Genomic DNA, 19,094 nt, shown 5'->3' with positions numbered 1-19,094 from the left:
GGACATCCCTCTTATCCTTATACCTGACCAACAACAGGTTTTCATGGGTAAGGGCACGGGACTCACCCTTGGGCATAGGTGTCTGCAGAAAATTTATAGGGAGGCCTCTCTGTTTCTTCCGCACGGTCCCACAAGCGGACGTGGATCTGGCGGCGAGGGATGTGAAGAGAGGGATGCTGGTATAAAAGTTGTCCACGTACACGTGGTAACCCTTATCCAGCAAAGGGTGCACAAGCTCCCAAACTATTTTCCCGCTAACACCCAGAGTGGGGGAACAATCTGGGGGTTCAATACGGGAATCTCGTCCCTCATACACTCTAAACTTGAGAGTGTACCCGGAGGTACTCTCACAAAGTTTATAGAGCTTCACGCCATACCGCGCCCGCTTCAAGGGAATATACTGGCGGAAGATGAGTCTCCCCTTAAAACTGATAAGAGACTCTTCAACAGAGAGGTCCCTGAGCGGTACATAGGCCTCCAAAAATTTGACCCCAAAGTGATCGATGACCGGCCTCACTTTGTAAAGCCGGTCATGGGCGGGATCACCTCGGGGCGGACATGCCGCATTATCTGCATAATGCAGGCATTTCCGAATCGCCTCATGCCGCCTCCGTGCCATGACCATACTGTAAAGCGGGGTCTGGTAGAAGATGTCCCCGCTCCAGTACTGTCTGACACTTGGTTTTTTGACCAGGCCCATATGCAGCAAGAGGCCCCAAAATGTCCTCATCTCTGCTGCATCAATGGCGTACCATTCATTGGGCCTGGCCAAAATAGAATCAGGGTGGTGGGCGATGAACTGCCTGGCGTACAGATTCGTCTGCTCCACCATTAGATTGACAAAACTGTCACTGAAAAAATAACTGAAATAGTCAATTTCAGTGAATCCAGAATTGTCAATCCGGATTCCGGAGTCGCCAACAAACTCCGGAACCCGTGGCTGATAAGCCTCTGGGGGTCTCCAGACAGGTTCACCGGAAGGTGGCTCTGGTAAACTTGTCTGGGGGGTCGGACTCCTAGTACGAGCAGCATCACCACTCGCACTAGTGCCGGCCACTGGGCCACTATCATGGGGGGTGCGTGGCCTCGCCTGGCGGCGTCTCCGCCGCCGTATAGGTGACTCATCATCAGTACTAGATGATGAGGAGGACGATGAAGAACACAGGAATGTTGGATCTTCATCGTCCTCACTGACAGATTCGGAGTCGGAGGCAAGAAAAGCATATGCCTCCGCTGCCGAAAATGCCTGGCGAGCCATCGCCTTTTTTCTACGGTGGTGGGGGGGGGGGGGTTTGGTGGCGGGGGTGGCGGGTGTGTGTGTGTGTGGGGGGGGGGTGAGTATGTAGTGTGTGTGATTGGTGTAACTAACTGTATGGGGGGGGAAAAAGCGCTGCAGCCAAAAAAAAAAATGGCCAAATGCAGCGCCCTGAATCCCTAATAGGGCCCGGGTCACACTAAAAAAAATTGTTGCGGACCCTTTAGGTCCTATTAGGGGGTCAGGGGGGGGGGGGGGGAAATTGTAACTTTTTTTTTACTTTACTTTTTACTTTTTTTACTGGTTAACCCTACCTGTCCCTGGGGCTGTACTCTCTCCCTGCTCTAAGGGGGGTCTTCCTCTGTGAGGGGCTCCGATCTTCACAGAGGGGGGGTCCCTGGCTCCTTCTCGCAGCTCTGGCCGCTGAATGAACTCAGGGAGCAAGCAGAGCCGCGAGAAGGGGCCGTTAACCCCTCCCCTGCCGGCTGCTATTGGCCAATTGCAGCGATTGGCCAATTGGCCAATAGCAGCGATCCTGGGGGGGGTGACGACATCGCCACTTCCCCATAGATACAGAGGGTGATAGGGGGTGTATCCTACACCCCCGATCACCTTGTATCTCCGGATCAGCGGGTCACACGTGACCCGCATCACCGGAATCGCCGAAAATCGCAAGTGTGAATTCACTTGCGATTTTCGGCGATCGCCTACATGGGGGGGTCTGATGACCCCCCTGGGCATTGGCGCGGGGTGCCTGCTGATCAATATCAGCAGTCACCCCGGTCCGGTCCCCGCCCGGCGCCCGGCAGGGACCGAAATTCCCACGGGCGTACAGGTACGCCCTTGGTCCTTAAGTACCAGGGAGCAAAGGCGTACCTGTACGCCCTTGGTCCTTAAGGGGTTAAACAACTAGTCTAGTATTCAGGGCCTTACTTTACAAAGTGTGTCTATATGAGGCAGTCAGGTGAACGGACAACTGGTTCACCTGTGCCAAACCCAATACACAAAGTTATAGTGCAGGTCAAACGGATTAAAATGAAGTATAATTTTCCTGGATCAGCGCTGTTGTTCCAGAGATATAGGGTGTATTAGTCACCATTGCTACTATGTAAATGTCATTCTTTGCGCAATCAAGGTGGGACCTGGCATACCCAGCTTTCCTGCTTCTGTCCCGCCCATATATGCCCACCCACCTTGTGAATATTCATGAACCTCTTCGCCCATGTGAGTGCCATACATTTCAGTCCTGAAAGCTATTGTTAGGGCCTTTACTGCCTTGGCAAACCATCAGTACCTAACAACCCTTACAGGATGACCTATATGATTAGCAACGGAGGCCCCGTATCTCCAGAATCAGCCTGTGCTTCAGCTGGGACAAAGATGATGCTACAGCCAGACAGGATTATGCTCTGGATGGTATGGGGACCCCTAGTGGTCTTTTTATGCCATAATTTGTATAAAAAACCTACAATATTCTTATGGAGTTTATTAGAAAGGTTAATTTTTGCCGAGATGTTCAACATATAAAAGGTTTTTGTATCTGACAGTGCCTATTTAAAAGGGTATTCCCACAATTGAAAGTCATCCATAGTATTGGGGATTACTAGGTGATGGGTGCGTTTTGACCACTGGGACCCCCACTTATTACTAGAACAAGAGAAAAATGTCTCCGGCAATGAAATGAGCGGACTGTCTGTCCAGTGCTCGATTCATTGTGTATGCTGTGGTGCTTGGCAATGTTCGCCTTCCGTACATAGGATAGGGGATAACATTCAGTTGTCGGAATAACCCTTTAAAGAACTTACCGTATTTTTCATCATATAAGACGCACTTTTTCTTCCCCAAAACTGGGGGGAAAGTTTGTGCGTCTTATACGGCGAATACACACCTATCGCGGCAGTCCCTGCGGCCATCAATGGCCGGGACCCGCGGCTAATACAGGACATCACTGATCGCGGTGATGCCCTGTATTAACCCTTCAGACACGGCGATCAAAGCTAACCGCCACGTCTGAAGCGAAAGTGACACTAACCCGGCTGCTCAGTCGGGCTGTTCGGGACCGCCGCGGTGAAATCGCGGCATCCTGAACAGCTTGCAGGACACTGGGAGGGACCTTACCTGCCTCCTCGGTGTCTGCTCCGTGCCAGGATCCCCTGCATGGCCGGCGCTCTCAATCGTCGTCATCACGTCGTCGCGCACGCCGTCCCGTCATCCAATAGGAGCGGCGTGCGTAGCAACGTGATGGCAGCGACGGAGAGCGAGGATACCTGGCAGCAGAGACGTTCCGGCGCGACGGGGACACCCCGGGGACGCGGCGACAGCAGTGGAGGGCGACATCCAGGGCAGCGGTGATGAGCGGTGACGAGTCCATAGCAGCGGGGACACGGGGAGTACAACTTCCTATACCAGTGGTCTTCAACCTTCGGACCTCCAGATGTTGCAAAACTACAACTCCTGGCATGCCCGGACAGCCAACGGCTGGAGGTCTGCTGGTTGAAGATCACTGTGACCTATACTTTACATTGTATTCTAGATTTTCCTAATTTAAAATTGGGTGAGATTTATATGCCGGAGCGTCCTATAGGGCGAAAAATACGGTACTTGTTTTTCTTGGTTTTATGAAAATCTCAGTATATTAAAATGTGCAAAAAAAAAAAGTAATTATCTGTTATATATTATTTCTATGTAACCCTGTAGAGAACACATTTAACCTCATTTTGATACATGCTGGTTGAATGCAATAGCAATGGCATCTTTTGATGTAAATCTGAATAAGCGTGGCTTCAGACATGAGGTAAATCCTGACACGTAAGGGCTTTGATAAAGCGTTCTTTGAAAATATTCAATCTCCACTAACGTCAAGAGAAGCGGAGATTTAGGTGCAAGCGTTAAGACGCTGCATGTGTACAAACCTGCCCATTTCACAGAGTTTTAATATCGGAACAGCTCTAAGCCACTATAAAAGCCGATAACCAGAAATGTTCCTACAAAAGGAAAGGTGTCAGAGACAAAGCATTCCAAACAATTTCACACTGTATTAAACATGCGCATTTTGCCATAATGCTAAGAGCAAAAAATAAAATATAAAATCAATGATAGCATGCTATAAATGGACTTATCTTACTTTCCTCAACCGCTTCCAATAGTGAGGTCTTTCCTGGCTGACAATATGGCCGATCTGCCATCTTGCAACAGGCTGTACAGCAATTCCAGGGGTCATGTACATTTATGGGTTTTATAAATCATATCCTTTGTGTTGATGATGGAAATAGATAAAACTTTAAAGGGTACCTCTCATCAAATAAACTTTTGATATATTTTAGATTAATGAATGTTGAATAACTTTCCAATAGCATGTTAATGAAAAATATGCTTCTTTCTATTGTATTTTTCCCGATCAGTCCTGTCAGCAAGCATTTCTGACTCATGCTGGAGTCCTAAACACTCAGAGCTGCCAGCCTGCTTTGTTCACAGCCAAAAAGGCTGTGAACAAAGCAGGGTGGCAGCTCTGATTGTTCTCCTTTGTGAACAAAGCAGACTGGCAGCTCGTAGTGTTTAGGACTCCAGCATGAGTCTGAAATGCTTGCTGCCAGGACTGGTAGGGAGACCCCTAGTGGTCATTTCTTTAAAGTGGAAAATTAAATAGAAAGAAGCATATTTTTTAATAACATGCAATTGTGAAGTTATTCTGCATACATTAATCTATAATATATCAAAAGTTTTTTTGATGAGAGGTACCCTTTAAAGAAATAAAATGCAAAACACCAGACATGTTACTCTGCCAAAAATACTTATTTACTTACATAGTTACATTGGTTGGAAAAAAAAGACACGAGTGTAACATGTCTCACCTGTTATCCTTAATTTGCTTTATTCCCTTTCCTTTTGGTTCTATGAAAAATACTCACAGAACTGACGCCCCACCACCACCTCCACCACTACTATCATAATGTCTTCTCAATGGCCCCTCTGACTGAATAATTCCCCTTTAGTACCCTACCAAATATAATGCCCCCTCAGCGGCCCCTTTGAAAGTATAATGCCACCTTTGTACCCTGCACGGTCTAAGGTCCCCTCAGTGGCCCTCTGATAGTATAATGCCCCCCATAGTATCCTGTACAGTATGAGGCCCCCTCAGTGGCCTATCTGACAGTATAATGTCATTTTAATGGCCCTGCATAGTATAGAGTTCCCTCAGCGGCCACTCACACAGTAAACTGCTCTTTATAGCTCCATTAAATCGTTCTTGCACACCATCTCAGCATATGCCATGCAAGGGGTTAAAGAGGTACTCCGGTGGAAAACATTTTTATTTTATTTTTTTCAAATCAACTGTTGCCAGAAAGTTAAACAGATTTGTAAATTACTTCTATTAAAAAATCGTAATCCTTCCATTACTTATCAGCTGCTGTATACTACAGAGGAAGTTGAGTTGTTCTTTTCAGTCTGACTACACTGCTCTCTATTGACACCTCTGTCCATGTTAGGAATTGTCCGGAGCAGGAGAGGTTTGCTGCTCTGGACAGTTCCTGACATGTACAGAGGTGTCAGCAGAGAGCTGAAATGAGCAACTCAACCTGCTCTGTAGTATACAGCAGCTGATAAGTACTGGAAGGATTAAGATTTTTTGAATATAAGTGAACACAAATCTGTATAACTTTCTGGATTTGAAAAAAATAATAATAATGTTTTCCACTGGAGTACCCCTTTAAGTTATTCTGCTCAATCAATAATCTGATAAGTAGTGCAATGTATAAGGTTGTGACCACATGCCTTAGCAGCCTTGTGCGATTGAGCCCTCTGCCCACCAATCACACTGCAACATGTTTTTTTTTTTGTGGCGGTGATTGGTGAGCGAGGACTTGACTGAACGCTGCTGCTGGAGGCCACACCTGGCAAGCCACTAACAGGTTAGAAGTTTTAAGGGATTTTCAAAAAAAACATAATAGTGGCTGGGAGGAGGGTAGAAGGCAGTGTACATGTCACTGAAGCTTTGCCCCCATGAATACTTACCAGGTGCTGGGATTGGGAATTTAAGTTGTCTATTCTGAAAGTACTGGGAAGCAGTTAAATACCATAATGAATCTGACTGGTGTCCTTTATGATATCAATAACTACAGTGGGAAAAAAAAGTATTTGGTCAGCCACCAATTGTGCAAGTTCTCCCACTTGAGCGGCCTGTAATTTTCATCATAGGTATACATAAACTATGAGAGACATGATGAGAAAAAAAATACATAAAATCACACTGTCTGATTTGTAAAGAATTTATTTGCAAATTATGGGGGAAAATAAGTATTTGGTCACCTACAAACAAGCAAGATTTCTGGCTCTCACAGACCTTTAACTTCTTCTTTAAGTGTCTCCTCTGTCCTCCACTTGTTACTGTCAAGGATCGACCGAGGGGACAGGGAGAGTGAGCCCTGTCTACTTGCTCATCCATCCTAAATGGTGGATTGACAACTGGGCGCCGGTCCCTTCCTGCGCTAAAGTGCAGTGGCGGAAAAACACGTAATATACATAGTTGGTCACAGGCCAGAACAGAAAACTACTAGACAACCAGATATACCAGACAGAATACAGCAGAATCCAGGAGATGAAGAGGATCAACAGAAGAACTGAGAGCCAAAACACTAAACTGAACAGGTAACATAGAACACTGTTCATAAACAGGTACAAGTACAAAGAACAAAGATCAGATCTACCAAACAGAATATATATGTAGGACACTGTTCACACTGGGACACAGAACATACAAACTGGAGTCCCCACTCCACTATAGGAGTAACCATTAATAATAAAGCCAAATAGGCTACTGGCCAGTGGACACACTCCACCGTGTGGACAAAATGCTGACCCAGTAGAAAACGGAAATATAATACATGAAACACTAGACTAGAACCGGATGAGTCTGAATAGACTCAGAATACCGAACAAGAATATAACATACAGAGCACAGGGTACAAGCTAGACTCAGACACAGTGTGAACACAGACAAAGCAGAACGAACAAATTAATCCTAAAACCGACTAAGGTAACACAGACTAAAATACAAGGAGCATGCTATATAACCATTGCTAAAAACCCAGATAAAATGACAAGATAAGTACAAAGAAAATGCTCAAGCAGACCTAGTCAGAATATAGCACAAACAGACATGGTAGTATTGCACTCAATAACCAGTCCCAGAATGCAGGAGAATTCTGGCTAAATAACTCCACCCGAGTTTTCATTCGTTCAGAGCATTAACTATTCCCTATCCAGGTGAAATAGCAAACTGCTCTTAACAAACTAGTGTGTGAATACACACCTAAACAGAAAAATGCAAAAACAAATAAACAGACATTACAGTTACATGTATTAATGGCACCTGTTTGAGGTTGTGGAAAGGTGTCTTTTATACTGATAACAAGTTCAAATAGTCACACTTCAAACTCCACTATGGCCAAGACCAAAGAGCTGTCGAAGGAAACCAGAAACAAAATTGTAGACCTGCACCAGGCTGGAAAGACTGAATCTGCAATAGGCAAGCAGCTTGGTGTGAAGAAATCAACTGGGGGAGCAAATATTAGAAAATGAAAGACCTACAAGACCACTGATAATGTACCTCAATCTGGGGCTCCACGTAAGATCTCACCCTGTGGTGTCAAAATGATCACAAGAACGGTGAGCAAAAATCCCAGAACCACACGGGGGGACCTAGTGAATGACCTGTAGAGAGCTGGGACCAAAGTAACAAAGACTACAATCAGTAACACACTATGCCGCCAGGGACTCAAATCATGCAGTGCCAGACATGTCCCCCTGCTTAAGCCAATACATGTCCGGGCTCTTCTGAAGTTTGCTAGAACTTTTTGGTAAAAACTCAACTCGGCGTGTTTGGAGGATAAAGAATGTTTAGTTGCATCCAAAGAATACTATACCTACTGTGAAGCATGGGAATGGAAACATCATGTTTTGGGGCTGTTTTTCTGCTAAGGGACCAGGACGACTAATCCGTGTAAAGGAAAGAATGAATGGGGCCATCTGTTGTCAGATTTTGAGTGAAAACCTTCTTCTATCAGCAAGGGCTCGGTCTTTCAGCATGAAAATGAACATACTTCCCGGGCAACAAAGGAGTGGCTTTGTAAGAAGCATTTCAAGGTCCTAGAGTGGCCTAGCCAGTCTCCAGATCTCAACCCCATAGAAAACCTTTGGAGGGAGTTGAAAGTCTGTGTTGCCTATATATATATATATATATATATATATATATATATATATATATATATATATATAAATAAAAAAAATCTATTACATAATGTAATCATAAAAGCGTTGAGGGGTTAAAAATGCTTTTTAAGTATAAAACAAGTAATTTAATCATGAACCACAATGATCAGCTGTCCCTTCCTCAAAAACACTCCATTTTTCCATTTTCACTCGACCCCTGGGCTGTCGGTTTTTCAGAGTTGAGAAATCACACTTTTTTCAGAGTGATTTCACAATTACTCCGAGTGATTTTTCCATTTAGTCGGGTTAACGCCCATTTTTGAGTAAACCACGCCCATTTTGTAGGTTAAATTAAACTCTCCGAGTGTTTTTGAAAATGTAGGTTGTGCGCCTAAATTTTGGGCGCAGATTTGGTCGCACGCGGGATGCGACCAAATTTTGGGCGCAATAACCGAGAAAAACTGTTGGTTCTCCTTTAGTAAATGAGGGCCAATGTGATTTTATGGATTATTTTTTTCTCATTATGTCTCTCATAGTTGAGGTTTACCTATGATGAAATTACAGGCCTCTCTCATCTTTTTAAGTGGGAGAACTTGCACAATTGGTGGCTGACTAAATACTTTTTTGCCCCACTGAATATTAAATATAGACAATACTTGTACAACAAATGTGCATATTTTTGCATGGGCATTTTTCCATATGGACTTTTTTCTGAGCAATTTTCTACGTGACAATTTTTTCTTGGGTACAGAGCTAGAGTGGAGGTGTATAGCTACTATATATCTGGGTCCCATAGAGATAGCAGCAGCAGTATACAGATAGAGCTGGAGGGGAGATGTATAACTACTATTTATCCGGATCCCATAGAGATAGCAGCAGTATACAGAGCTGGAGTGGAGGTGTATAACTACTATATATCCTGATCCCACAGAGACAGCATCAGAAGTATACAGATAGAGCAGGAGGGGATAGAGATATCAGCAGTATACAGATAGAGCTTGAGGGGAGATATATAACTACTATATGAAGGTAATTAGGTCATTAACTGGAAGTTAAAAGCCAGAACTGACATCCTGCTCTGACATATTAAGTACTGGAAGAATTGGAGAGTCGGGCTGGTAATCACATGACCAAGTTACTGTAATAAAACATTTGTACTTTTAGTGTTTTTATGTATTTTTTTTTTACTTTTTTATATTTATTTCCTTAAAAAAAAGAAAAAAATATATAAATATATCCAAAGGAAAGGGAAGCAGCACACAAGAAAGTCCAATAAAGTGCAGTGTTTATTACATCCTCAGCATAGCAAAGTGCGACATTTCTGCGGTCTCTCACCGCCTTTTTCAAGCATAACAAGTGAGTCATACATGTGTTCTTAAATAATTCCCATTACATTAAACAATTAAACAATCAATAAAGTGAATACCAGTCATATTTCATACTTAAAAGTGTATCAGAGGGACGAGGATACATTATATGCAAGATACATAAACAAAGTGCATATATATAAAAGTTTATCAGTGCATGATATATTAAAACCATAGTGAAAGTTAAAACAATAGCTAATTAATGCTAATAATGCTGGAATATGGGCAGACACCACCGAAACTGGCACTTGGTATAGTACAATACAAACATGTTAGTGTGGGTGAAAAACAACTATGCAGGCGCAAGGCAAAAGGCCCGCTTCTACGTAAGGAGGAAGCCGAATTGCATGTACCAATCATGGCTCAGCATCCGCGTCGCCTTGGTGATGTCGTCTATGGAGGTCTGCGAATGCGTATGGAGTTTCAGTGCTGCAGAATGTCCATTAATAAATCGGGCAGCGGCAGTGATTCGGATCTGAGGCAGCAATAGTTGGCTCAACTGGTATCGGCAGCACCTCCAAATGTCCATAACAGGTAGATATCCAATCTTCGGTCATCACAGATGCCCAGATGTGTCACAGTTTGCCAAGATAAGCTCGATCAAGATGACAAATGCTGGAACAGCAACATCACCCAAACAGCTTACAGGACCATACCCAGCTGGATCCCAGTGCAGGAGAGGTCTCGCTGCTTCGGACAGACCACAGCCTCTATACTTCTGCTTACTGCAAATATAAAATTTAAATAATAAAATAAAGGCAATCCGACTTGATCCTGATTTCTGTCAAGATGTGTGGTAAATAATTAGTTGCCATGGTCAGTGGTGAAATAGCCTCCATTCCAAATCCAAGAATCAGGAAAAAATAAATAAAACAATATTAATAAAACTCACCTCATGCAAACAATTGTCATCACCAAAGTCAGGGTATAGAGAGAGAATTTATCTCTTAAACATTTTTGGATAAGTCTTAAATTCGACATTCAAGCCTCTTGGTTTTAAAGTATCTAATGTGTGTATCCAATTCAATTCATGTTTCTTCAAGCATATATTCCTATCCCCCCCCCCCCCCCCATTTTCAATGGAGGAACATGATCTATAATCATCACCCTCAAATCTTTTTCTGAATGTTTATGTTCCATAAATTCTTTTGAAACCGGTAGGTCTAGTCTGCCCTTGCAAATGCTATACCTGTGTTGGTTTAAACGTGTTCTTAAATCATATGTGGTTTCTCCCACGTATAACAAATCGCAAGGGCAGCTCAAAACATAGACAATAAAATCCGAACTACGTGTTAAGTAGAATTTGAGAGGGTATGTTTTCTTAGTCATTGGACGTACAAATTCTGATCCTTTTCGAATATATTTACAGCTAGCACATGAACAACATGGGAAACAGCCCTTATTGGTTACCGTAAGATATTTCTGTGTGCTTTTGGTTTTTGTGGATAGATCTGTTTTGACTTTACGATCCCTAAGATTAGGGGCCCTCCGTTATGACATTAAAGGTGGTAATTTGAAGGAATCAATATGTGGGTATCCATCTCTGATCAAATACCAGTAAATTGATTAATTCTATTCTTACAAAGGAAGAGATTGGAACGCTTAATGAGCAGGTCGTGGTTATGGACAGGCTCACATATGTACAGGGGTCTGATAGACAGCTCAATGATGTAGATGTGTACTGTAAGTTGGCAAGAGGCCCAAAAGGGGACATTGAAAAAAAAAAAAAACTAATGTATTGTGGACTGTGCAAGCACTTAGGTTCTCATTGATGATGAAATAAAGAGGTTTCTAATAGTGGATTGCCCAGTGACCCCACTATTATATTTGTTACCCAAAATCCACAAGACCTTTAAAAAAAATCCCCCGGGCAGGCCGATCGTTTCAGGGAGAAATTCAATTACCTCTAATATATCTATTTTTTTGGATAAAATTCTAAGACCTTATGTGATCAATACAAAATCTTATGTACGTGATACCACTGTTTTTTGTTAAAGATTAGTGAGTTACAGTGTGGCCATGGGGAGCAATGTGGCCCCCACTTATGCAAATATTTTCATGGCCCACCTTGAGGAGGATGTCGTCTGTGTCTCACCACTTCAGACATGTTCTGGGGTGGTGCAGATACATAGACGACATCTTCCTCATCTAGACGGGGGGGAGAGGAGGAGCTACATAATTTTCATACATTTTTGTATACAGTTGACCCGGATATTCATTATACATTAGTATATTCTGATACTACAGTACAATTTTTAGATGTTTTGGTCTCCATCATGGGAAGTGGCTTGACAACAGATTTATATACTGTATTAAGCCAACAGATTGTAACAACTTATTGTGCTTTGATAGTTGTCACCCACGGGCCATGGTGGAGGCATTACCATATAGTCAAATGCTTTGTGCAAAGAGGATCACAGACAGGAGAGGAGGGGAAATTAAACACTGCCCTTAATAAAATGACCAGACTGTTCAGACAAATAGGATACCCTAATAAATTGATATTGAGACACAAAGATAGGGTATTGGGTAAAACGGTTGACAACAGGATTAAAACTAAAAATAATATGGAGAGAATACCAATGGTGACCACATATAACTATTATTTATGTAAAATGGCGCAGATAGTGAGAAAACACTAGTATTTGACCAGAGATTGATACCCACATATTGATTCCTTCAAATTACCACCTTTAATGTCATAACAGAGGGCCCCTAATCTTAAGGATCGTATAGTCAAAACTGATATATCCACAAAAACCAAAAGCACACAGAAATATCTTATGGTAGGAATATGTGCTTGAAGAAACGTGAATTGAAGTGGATACACACATTGGAGTCTTTAAAACCAAGAGGCTTGAATGTCGAATATAAAACTTATCCAAAAATGTTTGAGATACATTCTCTCTCTATATCCTGACTTTGGTAATGACAATTGTTTGCATGAGGAAAAACATAAGAATAACTAGTGAGCTTTATTAATATCATTTAATAAAAATAAAAAATTCAGATTCTTGGATTTGGAATGGAGGCTATTTCACCACTGACCGTCATAACTGATTATTTACCACACATCTTGACAGAAATCAGGTTCAAGTCGGATTGCCTTAATTTTGTTTATTATTTTTATTTTATTTTGTCAGTAAGCAGAAGTAAGGGGGCTGTAGTCTGTCCAAAGCAGCGAGACCTCTCCTGCACTGGGAGCCAGCTGGGTATGGTCCTGTAAGCTGTTTGGGTGATGTTGCTTTTCCAGCATCTGTCATCCTGATCGGGCTTATCTTGGCAAAACGGTGACACAACCGGGCATCTGTGATGACTGAAGATTGGATACCTACCTGTTATTGACATTTGAAGGTGCTGCCGATACCAGTTGAACTATTGCTGCCCCAGATGCGAATCACTGCTACTGGCTTATTTACTAACGGACATTCTGCAGCGCTGAACTCCATACGCATGCGCTGACCTCCTTAGACATCATCACCATGGCGACGCTGATGCTGAGCCATGATTGGTACATGCAATCCGGCTTCCTCCTTATGTAGACGCGGGCCTTGTGCCAGCGCAGTTGTTTTTCACCCACACTAACATGTTTGTATTGTACTATACCGAGTGCCAGTTTTGGTGATGAGTGCCTGCTCATAAACAAAGCAAAGCAAAACTGACGGCTCTCCTCAGCTTAAAGCTTACACCTGCGCCTGGATTAGCCGGCAGTGTTCCCGGTTCACAGCAGTACAGAGAAAGGAAGGAATTTCCAGCGCGGGATGAATGCAACAGGTTCTTTATTACGGATCACATGGAATGCACAGGTAACACCAACGCGTTTCGGGTCAAGCTGGACCCTTAATCATGCCATGATTAAGGGTCCAGCTTGACCCGAAACACGTTGGTGTTACCTGTGCATTCCATGTGATCCTTAATAAAGAACCTGTTGCATTCATCCCGCGCTGGAAATTCCTTCCTTTCTCTGTAGTGCCCGCTCATATTCCAGCATTATTAGAATTAATTAGCTATTGTTTTTAACCTTCACTATGGTTTTAATATATCATGCACTGATTTAACTTTTATATATATGCACTTTGTTTATGTATCTTGCACATACTGTATCCTCGTCCCTCTGATACACTTCAATGTATGAAATATGACTTGTATTCACTTTGATTGTTTAATGTAATGGGGATTATTTAAGAACCCATGTATGTATGACTCACTTGTTATGCTTGAAAAAGGCGGTGAAAGACCTCAGAAACGTCGCACTTTGCTATGCTGTGTATGTAATAAACACTGCACTTTATTGGACTTTCTTGCGTGCTACTATCCTTTCCTTTGGATTGATGTCTGGATTCCCTAACCAGGAACTATATGATGGCATGCACCTAAACTGGACATTATGCTGTAGTGGCTGTGCTGTTCTTCTGGACTATTGTGTGAAAATATGTACAGTCATGGCCATAAATGTTGGCACCCCTGAAATTTTTCAAGAAAATGAAGTATTTCTCACAGAATCGGATTGCAGTAACACATGTTTTGCTATACACATGTTTATTCCCTTTGTGTGTATTGGAAAGAAACCAAAAAAGGAGGGAAAAAAGCTAATTGAACATAATGTCACACCAAACTCCAAAATTGGGCTGGACAAAATTATTGGCACCCTTAACTTAATATTTAGTTGCACACCCTTTGGAAAGAATAACTGAAATCAGTCGCTTCCTAAAACCATCAATAAACTTCTTACACCTCTCAGCCGGAATGTTGGACCACTCTTCCTTTGCAAACTGCTCCAGGTCTCTCTTATTGGAAGGCGCCTTTTCCCAACAGCAATTTTAAGATCTTTCCACAGGTGTTCAATGGAATTTAAATCTGGACCAGAACTCTCCAGCTCTTTGTTGCCATCCATTTCTGGGTGCTTTTTGACGTATGTTTGGGGTCATTGTCCTGCTGGAAGACCCAAGATCTCGGACACTTTCCACCATATTTCACTGTAGATACTGTGTTCTTTTCTTTGTAGGCCTCATTCCATTTTCAGTAAACAGAAGAATGATATGCTTTACCAAAATGCTCTACCTTGGTCTCATCTGTCCACAAGGCATTTTCCCAGAAGGATTTTGGCTTCTCAAGTTCATTTTGGCAAAATGTAATCTTGCTTTTTTATGTCTCTGTGTCATCAGTGGGGTCCTCTTATGTCTCCTGCTATAGCGTTTCATTTCATTTAAATGTCAACGAATAGTTTGTACTGACACTGATGCTCCCTGAGCTTTCAGGACAGCTTGAATAACTTTGGACCTTGTTTGGGGCTGCTTATCCACCTTTCATCAATTTTTCTCTTCCGTCCTCGCCCAGGGAGATTAGCACTTTTTTCCACAATTTTGGTTCTCAAGTCCTCAGACAGTTCTCTTCTCCTCTTTCTATTGTCCATGCTTAGTGTGGCACATACAGGCATACAGACTAAGTGAACTTCTCTCCTTTTTATATGCTTTCAGGTGTGATTTTTATATTGCCCACACCTGTTACTTACTCCAAGTGAGTTTAAAGGAGCATCACATGCTTGAAACAATATTATTTTTCCACAATTTTCAAAGAGTGCCAATAAGTTTGTCCAGACCATTTTTAGAGTTTGGTGTGACATTATGTCCAATTTGCTTTTTTTCCTCTTTTTTTTGTTTTGTTTAGTTCCTATACACACAATAGCAAAACATTCATTATTTCAATCCTTTTCGGTGAGAAATACTTAATTTTCTAGAAAAATTTCAGGGGTGCCAACATTTACGGCCATGACTTTATATACTGTAGAATTCAACATAGCTGCAGTTCATATAAACATAAGCAGTGGGTGCAAAAAAAGTTAATGACCTGGTGCCTTGAATATCTTGTTATTCAATAAAGAGACACAAACATATGCACTACTTTATGGGCTAGAAATGTGTATGGATATGATAGTTGGCTATAAATACTCGAAACATGCGCTATTTACATAATCAAGTAAATTGTCTTGTGGTTGTATTTCACTTGTACGAGCCACGCGGGCAAAAACTACATTACAAAACCATAGCTGTTTGTGGTGAAATATGGTGGTGACCATATGGCATATTACCATATGGAAACACGAGGAAACACACTTAAAACTATTCACATTTGATCTACAAAAGAAATACGACCATTTTCTCAACCTTTTTTAAAAGAAGCACTCCGGTTTGTATTTTAATTATTTTTTTTGTGGGGAGGGAGGGGGGGGGGATTAGGGTAACGTTGCCCATAACATCACTAGTCCTACAGCGCTATTTGTTTTATTCTAGCACAGCTAGAACATCACCAACCAAACCTATTTCCCCCCTTGTAGATTGTGAGGGGGAAATAGGTTTGGTTGGTAATTTAAATAAAGAATCTCTTTGTTTTCCAAATTTTTGAGTGTTATAATAAGAAAAACTTATGAAGCAAATAGGTTTAAATGTTGTTTACATAATAGGAATGAATCGGCCATATATATTTAAAGTCAACATGTATGCTCATTTAATGGAACATTTTCCGACTTTAACACGAGGCAAAAAGCAATAAACATAATGGTGACATATTTTCATGTAATTATTGTATATAACACAAAAGAACTGATAATTCTCATCACATTACTGTACCATTAAATAAAACTATTAAAACAAGAAGCGGAGGAAATGGTAAAGAAAAAACATTAGAGGAAGGAGAAGGAATGTCCCCAATCGTTCACCTCTAAGACTTCACACACTGATTGTGAGACTTATTTCGAGTTTTTACATGCAACATCTGAAATTTAAATACTTTTGTAAGCCATCTTTTTGCATTTGGTTCATAGTTGGTCTTTTTTCTATTTCAAACTTGCTTCATTTTCAATCTTTGTTTTGGGCTACTTTGGCACCTAAATAGCCTCGAAAAGTCCGCTGCACTTACTTTTATGGTTGTAAAATTAAACAGTATGAGAAATAAGCAATTTTTTTAAGCTTGTCTAAGAGTTTGATTGTTTGAGTAAATCTTGTGCTGGCTCCAAAAAGAAGACAAGTATGTGCATGCTTACTTAGACTAATTTCACACGGCACCTTGTCCCCCGACCCGTTCAGTTTTCTTTTACTTTTTGGGCCGTATGGCCCCGGGACGGGTCGGAGCACAACTGATACTGCCAAATCCTGACAGATCCCTCTGACTTGAGTTGGGTCCATTGGGTGTCCTTTATTTTACAGGAGTTAAGCGGAGAAAAAAAATAGGACGAGCTCCATTTACCACGACAAAATGGCTGTGTGAACTAACCCTTACTATAACAGTTTTTATGTTAGGGTAAGAACGCAACCATATGGACAAAGATTCTATGGCGAATCTTAGAAGGACAGAAGAAAGGGTACAGCTCTGACAAATTCCATGATAAATGAGAAATAAAGCTAATTTGAAACCGTTGCACTTCTCTTTGGTCATAAGGTGAAAGCATGGAATATCTAAAAGAGTTAATAATTCATTGCCAAAGCCCAGTTTCCCAAGAATAGAGCGGAGGTATTCCCAAGTGATAGCATCAAAGCCTGCTTGTAAGTGTAATATTGAAAGCATACTTTTACCGCGCAGGAGCTCTATCCAGGTTTGATTGTATGATTGAGATAAGATGGATAAGTCTGTGTTTAATCTTGAGCGCGTCTATCCGCTACAAAATCAGCTTGATCTGGGAGAATATATTCCACCGGAAAGGTATTAATACCAATCTATGTCGATAACTTCATATCTGTATTTATTGCCACTATCGGCCTGTACTTGTGGCAGTCACTGTGATCTTTGCATAAAATATAAAAAAAAAGTACTTTTTAAAAAAATCTTTTTTTTTTTATTTCACTCCTCTATGATTATATTTTTGAAAACTTTTCAACAACGCCACCAGTCATCCTTCCTACTAATAAACAGGTTAAATAAAAATTGCTCTTTACGAATACATGACAATGGCTATAAAATATCTATGCGATCTACGACCTCAGGATGTCCCGGCAATGTTTGGCACTTTGTGTCACTTTTCGTTCCCCGGCTATAATTACACATTACACTGATACGTGACATTTTATTTTTTTTTCCTTTCAGCTAATTGTATTTTTTTTGTTTCCCTCTTAGAATAAAAGAGCCACTTCAGGACAGTATAATAGCTACCTATGAAGAGCATGAAGACAGTGTGTACGCCGTGGAATGGTCCTCTGCAGACCCCTGGCTCTTTGCTTCCTTAAGTTATGATGGAAGGCTGGTTATTAACCGAGTACCAAGAGCACTCAAATATAACATACTGCTGTAATTTGTTCGTTTGTTTCGGCTCAAGTGATTGCATGTCACTGACAGCTCAGTTCCTGTAATTTGGCGATTCGAGAGATACGGCTATCTGAAATATGTTATTATATTTGTTTATTGCTTTGTAATAAATGACCAAATCTTGGGCCTGGCCTGACCTTTTTTAGATTGTTCTGCTCAGACACTAGGATACCGTATCCTAATGAAATAGATGTCAGCTTAACACTGTCATCTGAAAATTTGTGCTTTTATTGGAAACTACTGAGCGCCAAACAGCTGGAACACATCGGTGCATCTGATGAAGCTTTGGAACACATAGAAACTTTTTTTTTTGTATCTACCAGATGATGACTTATTATTTGTACCCTTCCATCAAAGACAGAAAAACCCAAAAAGTTCCCTGAAATAAACAAAAATGACAAAAGTAATAATGAGTAAAAATTACTGAAAATTAACTGATTAAATTCAGACATTACTTTTGAATTGTGGTGTAACAGAATTATCTTGAAAACCAAAATAATTAAACTGGCCTGGATGAAAATGAAGGTACATGAGGGTAATATTTTGTTGCACAACCTTTTGAGCCAGTCACTGCAATCCAGGGATTTCAGTAACTCTCAAAGAGATGTCTGCACTTGTCTCCAGGTATCTTGGCCAACTTCTCATAAGATACTGCTCCAGATGTCTCGGGTGTGAAGGGGTCTTCTCCAAACTGCTGGTATCTCTGCCCACTCCTCATAAGATTCCTCTCCAGCTGTCTCAGGTGTGAAGGGGTCTTCTCCAGACTGCAGGTATCTTGGCCCACTCCTCTTAAGATACTGCTCCAGCTGTCTCAGGAGTGAAGGTGTCTTCTCCAGACTGCAGGTATCTTGGCCCACTCCTCATTAGATCCTGCTCCAGATGTCTCAGGTGTGAAGGTGTCTTCTCCAGACTGCAGGTATCTTGGCTCCACTCCTCATAAGATCCTGCTCGAGATATCTCAGGTGTGA

General features: G+C 41.7%; 1 protein-coding gene across 3 annotated transcripts in view; it reads left to right on the top strand.

Moving 5' to 3' along the window:
- Window positions 1-18,251, top strand: part of EIPR1 (EARP complex and GARP complex interacting protein 1) — a 335,275-nt gene extending 317,024 nt beyond the window's left edge. For all 3 annotated transcript variants that reach the window (XM_056564094.1, XM_056564096.1, XM_056564095.1), the window contains one exon: window positions 17,938-18,251. In XM_056564094.1, coding sequence (XP_056420069.1) covers window positions 17,938-18,112 — 175 coding nt within the window. In that variant the 3' untranslated portion in view covers window positions 18,113-18,251. The remainder of the gene's footprint in view (window positions 1-17,937) is intronic.
- The last annotated feature ends 843 nt before the right edge of the window (window positions 18,252-19,094 follow it).

This window comes from Hyla sarda, chromosome 3, assembly GCF_029499605.1.
Source record: "Hyla sarda isolate aHylSar1 chromosome 3, aHylSar1.hap1, whole genome shotgun sequence".
In the NCBI taxonomy this organism is placed as follows: domain Eukaryota; kingdom Metazoa; phylum Chordata; class Amphibia; order Anura; family Hylidae; genus Hyla; species Hyla sarda.
Note: the sequence above shows the minus strand (reverse complement) of the source record. Positions and strands in the feature narration are given on the sequence as shown.